Source organism: Natator depressus, chromosome 12, assembly GCF_965152275.1.
Source record: "Natator depressus isolate rNatDep1 chromosome 12, rNatDep2.hap1, whole genome shotgun sequence".
Classification (NCBI taxonomy): domain Eukaryota; kingdom Metazoa; phylum Chordata; order Testudines; family Cheloniidae; genus Natator; species Natator depressus.
Genome location: NC_134245.1, coordinates 25,740,931 through 25,748,893, shown reverse-complemented (window position 1 = coordinate 25,748,893; position 7,963 = coordinate 25,740,931). Strand labels below are relative to the sequence as shown.

The 7,963-nt window shown below is 40.0% G+C and overlaps 1 protein-coding gene across 1 annotated transcript; it reads right to left on the bottom strand.

The window, feature by feature from the left end:
• Nucleotides 1–3,826: 3,826 nt before the first annotated feature.
• CIAO2B (cytosolic iron-sulfur assembly component 2B) lies at nucleotides 3,827–7,926 on the bottom strand. Its single transcript, XM_074969166.1, has 5 exons — nucleotides 7,689–7,926; nucleotides 6,771–6,850; nucleotides 5,920–6,045; nucleotides 4,626–4,671; nucleotides 3,827–4,045 (listed from the first exon to the last, which is right to left on the bottom strand). Exons 1-5 carry the CDS (start codon nucleotides 7,822–7,824, stop codon nucleotides 3,948–3,950), a joined length of 486 nt encoding a protein of 161 aa, XP_074825267.1. The 5' UTR covers nucleotides 7,825–7,926; the 3' UTR covers nucleotides 3,827–3,947.
• Nucleotides 7,927–7,963: the final 37 nt, after the last annotated feature.

The window sequence follows — 7,963 nt, the reverse complement described above, 5'->3', positions numbered from 1 at the left end:
TTATATCTTTCCTACATGCCCGAGCAATATTTTTATACTCTTCCCTGGTCATATGTCCAACCTTCCACTTCTTGTAAGCTTCTTTTTTATGTTTAAGATCCGCTAGGATTTCACCATTAAGCCAAGCTGGTCGCTTGCCATGTTTACTATTCTTTCGACTCATCGGGATGGTTTGTCTGACAAAATCTGTTTTCAAAGCACATTAAATATCAGCCTAGACATGTTCATATAGGCAAGCTAAGGAAAGGGGTGGGGAAGTAGCCTTTGCACTCCATTGATCTTTGGCTGTGCCACAACTGTCCTCCAGAGTCACTTAGAGCTGCCTGAGGAGGTTGATTTCCTGTTTTCCTGTAATAGCATTACATTGCAGTTTGTTAACCCTTATGGTACTGTCTCTGCCTACAGCTGCAGGAAGGAGCCTCATCTTCCTGAGATATTGTCTCTCTGCCCCAGAAGACACAAGGTATCCTCAGCTTTTCTAGAAAGGTGGAAACTCTCCCAAGCATTGAAGCTGCCTCTTATTTGGTTAGTTGTAATTTACACAGGTCTAGTCATGGTAATTTTATGAGCCTGAAGAGTTGTTATAATTGTAACTTATGCATTTATATAATATCTCATCTCAGGAAGGCACCTGAAGCATTACATATTATAGGTGTGTGTGTATATATATATATAGCTTACTTACCCTCAGTCCAACTGTACCAGGCTCGGAGGAAGCCCTGCAATATTGTTTTTTTGGGGGGAAACCTCTTACCAATGGTGTAAAACTCCAGCAAGATATTAGACTTTAAAGAAGTGCCATTTTTATGTACAGGAAAACTCTCACCCACCCATAATAAATATTGTTTGTCCTGAGCTTGACTAGGTGTAGCTCTGGGGGGAAGAAGAGGAATACATATCTCTGGGATGCTTTTTTTTTTTTTTAAATGATGTCTGTCTGAATCTGTTCAGAGGGCTTGGAATGTTAGAGTAAGTCCCATGGAGATGTCCTCTGCCCATGAATCCTAAGTGTGGCAGTCATGATAAACTCTTTTACAATAGGGATATCATCACTGCATATGTGGTGAATATGTGCACATGCATACTGGACATATGTGTGTAAATACAGATTCCCACAGAGCAGCATTTGGGTTAAAATGCATCATCAATTAAACACACAGGTTAGGAGGGACAGGAAGCACACACCTTATCTAACAGGAACTCAGGAATTGTTTTAGAGAAGCAAAACTTAATTACTGAAGATGGAATCTGGTGAGGTGACTGGCACTAGCCTTAATTCTTGTGAAATATTCCCCAGGATCTTTAATGATCTCAAGCAATCAGCCCCAGTTTTGTGAAAGACTAAAAACCCAGCAGCAGATTTCCCCCATCTCTAGGTTGGAACACTGGTTTGTTACCATGGAATTACCAGCATCGATATTGTTCCTGTGACCAAAGCACATTGTTTATAAAAACTACAAAAAAATCTGTATTGTATAAACATAAGAGGCTTCTGAAAGCCATTTAATCATGACAATCTCAATGTCTGATCATACCAATGGAATAAGACTACATTTGCATCATCCAGCCCAGGAAAAGTAAACTTTTCAAAGTTAAGACCCTCTCCAGTAAGTGTCTTATTTTTATTTTCTATTCCCTCATATTTTATCACCTGGCAAGAGGAGCTGAAATAGACACATGTGGAGAAGATGATGTGACTAATTCTGGAAATACAGCAGCTCATATTGGATTGCCCATTTGTTCTCATTGCACTCTCTGATTCATGCCTAGCTCCATGGTTTGTATTTAACATGCAGAAATAACAGGTGCTGCTGAAATATTCAAGGTTTCCCTTTGGTTTTTCTTATAACTAACAACTGGCCCTTGAACAACTTTCTGTTGCTACAGTTCTCTGCTGTGACTGTTTTTTTTCTCCCCACCAAAAACCTGAGGTGCCATTAAACTTATGTCAAATAAATGGGTCCCACATGGACTGATTTGGAGGTAAAGGTGTCATAGACAGAGCTGGTATGGCGGACAATGAACACAAACATCTACCAGGTTGTTCCACAGCCACTAGCTGGTTTTATGTATAACTGTATTTAAAAATTGTCAGTTTCCTGTTTTGAGTTCTAAAGACTCACTACCCAACAGTCACAAAACAAGATCTATGAGCAATCTGCGTGAAGACACCAGCCACAGCACTGGAACATTCTTACAACTCTCACTAGCACAACACTCTTTGAGAACACACCCCATGCCCAAGTCTGAATGTACAATGGCATAATGAATAGGATAAATATCTGTATTTTCAAATGGAGGCCAATTTGTTACCCTTTCTACATTCTCCAATGCTTTCAACTTCTGCAGTCTCTATATGAACTAGTTGTTGCCTTCATTAAAAATAGTTCTGTCTCTAAGGTGGCACCAAAAAACACTCTGAACTCAGTTGCGTACCTGCTTTGGACTGAAAGCTATACAGAACCTCAGAGTTACGAACATCTCGGGAATGGAGGTTGTTTGTAACTCCAAATAAAATGTCATGGTTGTTCTTTCAAAATTTTACAGCTGAACATTGACTTAATACAGCTTTGAAACTTTACTATGCAGAAGAAAAATGCTGCTTTTAACCATCTTAACTTAAATGAAACAAGCACAGAATCAGTTTCCTTATCTTGTAAAAAAAAAAAAAAAAAAAGTAACACAGTACTGTACTATATTTGCTTTTTTTTTGGGGGGGGGGGGGGGCGGTGTCTCTGCTGCTGCCTGTGGGTAATTCCGGTTCCAAATGAGGTGTGTGGTTGACCGTCAGTTCGCAACTGAGGTTCTAACTGTATATGTTTACTGTCACTGTATATGTATACACTGTATATGTTCACTGCCAAAGAAAACATCTACAATACTTCTAAGGAAAATGCCATCTTCCCAAACCTTGTAACACAGGATAGGTGTTGCTGTTAGCTGGCCAACTATGATGCCTTACCCCTTGCTGACATTTTTATAGTGAAACTTAACACATTATTATAAAATATATTAACATTGTGATTCAGCCGCCAAAATTTGCAGGGGAGTACAGTGAAGTGTTGCAGCAAGGCACAACTGGAACTAGCTGTAAGCCACCTTTATTCCCCTCCTGAGCAGAACTGGGCACAGAAGAGCCATTCCTAAGGATCTTTTATATTATTTGTATTCTGGTTGAACCTACATGCCCTAGTCAGGATCAGGGCCCTGTTGTACTAGGTACTATATAAGCTACCACTAGAGGTTGATTTATCAACAAAAGCAAAGGAATTCAGACTAACATATTCCAATATGTTGATTATATCTTATACCAAATATTGGATGGCTCCTCAGGACACATGAGTTAATGTAGCAAAACAGGCCAGATTTTTAAAAGTACGTGCACACTTGTGTAGATGCTGTGTGATATACACAATTAAATTCAAAATTCAATTTGCACACTTGTACTTTTAAAGATCTCAACTTCTAAGATTGAATATAAGCAAACTAACAGTCCAGTACAAGTGTGCATAAACTGATCTGAATTTAAAGATTAAACTATTCCATGGCTTAATGTCTGTATAAATGATCAGAATATAAATAGTCTTTGGTTTAGGATAGTGATGACTGGTCAAAGCAAATCTATATTTTAAGGTAGGAGTTCCTTCTCTCTAAGGAGCAGTCACACTGTTACAGGTGATGAATTAAAATATAAATTATAAATGTTAAATTCCCTGATTCCAAAATAAAACTGTCATCTTAATTTATTGGTATCTTGGCTGCACCATTACTACGTTAATTTCCATGTTAACTCTTGTAATAGTGGAGCAGTCATTTTTTAAAAAAATTATACATTTTAGTAGCTTTATTTTGCCCACAGAAACATATACAACTACATATTAGAAATCCCGTTTATGTATAAAATTATCTTAACACACCAGAAAAACAAAGATTTCTTCATCAGGCAATTATGATCGAGCAGACAAACACTGGTTCACCACTTCCAGCAAATGAGAATTCTCCAAAGCAGCCGCTACTCGTTCTTTGTCAGCAAGTTGTTTATTAACTGTGTGAAAAGAAACCCACAATAGATCGGTCAGTACACATTTCCATAGTGATGCATGATAACATTTTACATACAAATTGTTTACCTCCCACACTGTTGTAATGGCAGACATAGCCCCATGTTTTTCTTAATTCTAATGTGCCGCAGAATTGTGCTGTACAGTGTAAATTAATGATTTAATACACAGTACTGCAACTTTTTCCAGATGGCTGGACGTAGAGTTCCTAATATTTTATTGGAGCTCCGTGTGAACGCAGGGGTTCATCGGCCTGGAACAAGTTGTGGAATCAGGGCCTAAACTTATTATCTTACTTCTCAGTATTTTAGCACTTATTCAGCTACCATGCTTATCCATTGTAGTTGGAGTCAGTGGTAGATTTTGGTAAGGGTAACTTTGCTGTAAAGGGTGCGGAACTAAGAGTTTAAAGTCTCCCCTGACTTCCAATTCCCTCTCTATCCTGCACTTACAGGTCAGTGAACTTGATGACAGATCTATTCCATCTCTCAATTCTAATATTTATTTATTTAATATTTATTATATTATAATTATTAGCACCCCTTGGACTTAAGAAAAGCTCACCTGCATGCTCAGAGGCATGGGTTCCTGGTGTTATGTGAACATCCATCTAACAAATAAAATATTTGTAATAGTTATTTATAAAACTTGTTACACTACAATAGGTCAGTGTTTACTTTGACTTCACTCTTGAAGTCTTTGTGAAGTTGTTGGACAAAAGCTATAAACATAGAAGGAAAATTTATTCAGCAGTTCAGAAAGCAGAATGTAGCATTCTCCCACAAAAAATAAATGTAAAGAGTCTTTATCAGCTTCAAACTCATGCCTGAAAAGTCTGGACCTCCCATAGTTACAAGCAACACCTTGGTCAATACTGAAGTTGCTGAGTAAACCCCAATCCTTTCATGTATTTATACCTGCTCCTGTATTTTCACTCCATACATCTGATGAAGTGGGTTCTAGCCCACGAAAGCTTATGCCCAAATAAATTTGTTAGTCTCAAAAGGTGCCACAAGGACTCCTCATTGTTTTAATTAAAAAAACCTGTTTACTTTGTCCATTTGACAGCTCAGAGTCCCCTCTCCTTTCCCCCTCCCACTCTTATGGTCAGTTTCTCCCTTCCTGAAAAGATTATAGACATTTAACAGGACAGCAGAAAAAAATTCTTAAGATTTTTTTAATGCGTTTATCAAAATTCTGGACATACTATTTGAAGGATGTTTTATCAGATTGGGTTTTTTCAATATTAATCAATTTTTTAAAAGAACATGTTAATACTATCCCTTAAAGGAGATTTAACGTTATGACAAACCAACAAAACTCTGGAATTTTGGAGATAAACACTTTCATAATTAAACATGAAAACATTTCTACACAAAGGAATTTTTACTTGGACCAGTCACTTTTTTTTTTTTTTTTTTTTTGTTGTTATCTGAATCAGTTTTCTTTGGGACAGATGCGTAGTTTAATGGTCTGAGCCCAGAACTATTAGTCAGAAACTACTGAATTCTAATCCTACTTTTGCCACAGGACTTCCCTTGTGGACTGGAGGAAAGCATTTAACTTTTCTGAAGTGTCAGGTTCCCCATATGTAAAAATGAGAATCTCTTCCACAGGGCATCCGTTAATTTTGAAGTAGTAAGTGTTATTTCTCACACAAATCCAAGTTACCATTTGCCTTGAGCCTGCAGTGATTACTAATTCTGTGCTAGTTTCAAATTTATTGGGGTTTGGGGTTTTTTTGGTTTCATGGAGCATGTCCTTGTCCCAGAGCAGGAGGAGATAAAGAGAAGTGGTAGTTGTTTTTCTCTTTAAAACACTTTCCCTCTTCTTCTTTGGGGCTGATTTTATTACTCACCTTAAACCTTTCAGGTAGTGATCTGATCAACTTTACTTTTATTGATAGGCCAATTAATGTTGCCATGCTGCAGTGAGGAATTGTGGGAGTAAACTCCACCACTACTGTGCTCTCAGCGTCACTCACCTGTTGAAAAACAAACATTTTCCATATACAAAACTCACTGATCTGACCACAAGTCAATACTAGCCATTTTAGTTGAACTTCAACTTAATTAATAGTCCTTAACTCCTCCTACTTCCCTGCTTGTTATTTTATCTACGGTATCACTATTGTCAAATGCAGTTTTTTTACCATGACAGCTCTAAATATTCGCTTTCCATACCGGAAATGTGTGATAAACTAAGTAGACAATGGACCAAATGCTGTTCTGTAACACCTGTGCAATCTGGCCACAGTAAGGGGTAACAAACATAACTGAGGACAGAATCTGTCCCAATATACATAACTGCTAAAATAGATATAGATCATATAATTATTTTACCAAAATGTTATAAGCAGAACATAATCCAATAAATGCTCCATGGCAATTTAATAACATTTAATTTGTATAAATAATAATTGTATTTCTTAAGAGATTGATGTTATCTAACTTTGTTGAAAATTGAAGCCCCAACTTTTCCTTGCCTATCTGAGTCATTGCCAGCACCCCACCCTTGCAGGAATGAGATCTTTACTGGAAGTTCTTTACTCCAGTTTTAAAACGTCTCTACGTTGCATTTCCTATGTATGTTTCCTGAGACAATTATGCATTTTGCATTCAAACATGCCAGTACTGAGACAAAATGTGGTTAGTATATCAATGCTTGCTAAGTCCTCTCTATTATAATTTTGTTACTAAAGTAACTTACGTTAACTCTAACTTGTTCAACAACATTCAGCTCTTCCAAAGTAAGGGGATGTTCTGGGTCATTAATTGAACGAATAAGATGTATAATGTAAAGGAAAATAAAGCAGTAAACAGAAATAACAGTGGCACCCAGTATCAATGGAAAGGGACATCAGGTGAATGGGTGATGACCCCCCCCACACACACACACTTTAGGTTTCTCTCTTTTCTACCTATAACATAGATATCCCTTTGTTATTCAAGGGGCAAGTGAGAAGAGACCTACAACTTTCTGCAAAGCTATAATAAAGTATTAGATTAACTGTTTAATTTACTTTTATACTAGTGTAGCTTTCAGAGTTTGCTTTATGGGGGGGGGAGGGGGGAGAGGCTCATCCAGCTGTTTGGGATTCAGAGCCCTTAAGTAGTGCCACAGAAGGGCCTGGAGCTTTACAATGTTCTGTAGGACAGACCTACGCAAACAAACACCCCCACCCTACCAAGCCACTACACGCACAATGCTTTCCCCTGGCGAGGGCATGAGGAAGAAGGGCGCTGATCTGACAGTCACGTCACAGGGCACTCCTGGAAGGTGCTCAGAGACTGGGGGGCTGAGGGCGGAGTAAGAACCACGCAGAACACACAGACGTCCACGAATGTCTTCGTAGGGCACCGGCCCTGTCAGGAACGGAGCCCGGTCCTCTTAAGCGCGGGCCGAGGCGCTTACCAGGGACTTGCACCGCAGCTGTTACCAGCGCAGTCAAACCAGAGAAAATACATCCCACGTTTTCCCACACAGGGAAGAAATCTGCAGCTGGCGGGCAGGGGCTGCCCCAGCCCAGGGGAGCAGGAGGCGAAATGATGGAGCGTGAAGAAAACTCTCCCCCCGCCTCCCCCAAAAAAGCCGCCGCCACCCCCGGCCTCCCCTAGCGCAGGATATCGAAGATCTCCCGGTCGTCGATGGAGTCGGGCAGCTCATCGTCCTCTTCGCGCGCCGTGACGGGCCGCTCCCCCGAGCGCCGGTAAATCAGGGGGTTCGCGTTCTCCAGGGGGCTCCCCCCGCCGGGCCCCACCATCGTCCCCGGCCGCCAGCACCGGCACCCAGGGGCAGGCGGAAAGCCGCGCTCGCTTCCGAGAGATGGGGGTGGTGGGCGGGTTACCCGGTCACTCGTCCACTTTCAGCGCTAGGGAGGGGGAAGATGTTCTCTGGTGCAC

What these genes read in the sequence shown, in the direction of transcription:
- CIAO2B (XM_074969166.1), bottom strand. Translation starts at nt 7,824, where the DNA reads ATGGTGGGGCCCGGCGGGGGGAGCCCCCTGGAGAACGCGAACCCCCTG. An exon ending in CACTACCTGAAAGGTTTAAG is followed by an intron (nt 4,672 to 5,919) that starts GTGAGTAATAAA and finishes TTTATTTGTTAG; the next exon opens with ATGGATGTTCACATAACACC. An exon ending in CCATGCCTCTGAGCATGCAG is followed by an intron (nt 4,046 to 4,625) that starts GTGAGCTTTTCT and finishes CTTTTCACACAG; the next exon opens with TTAATAAACAACTTGCTGAC.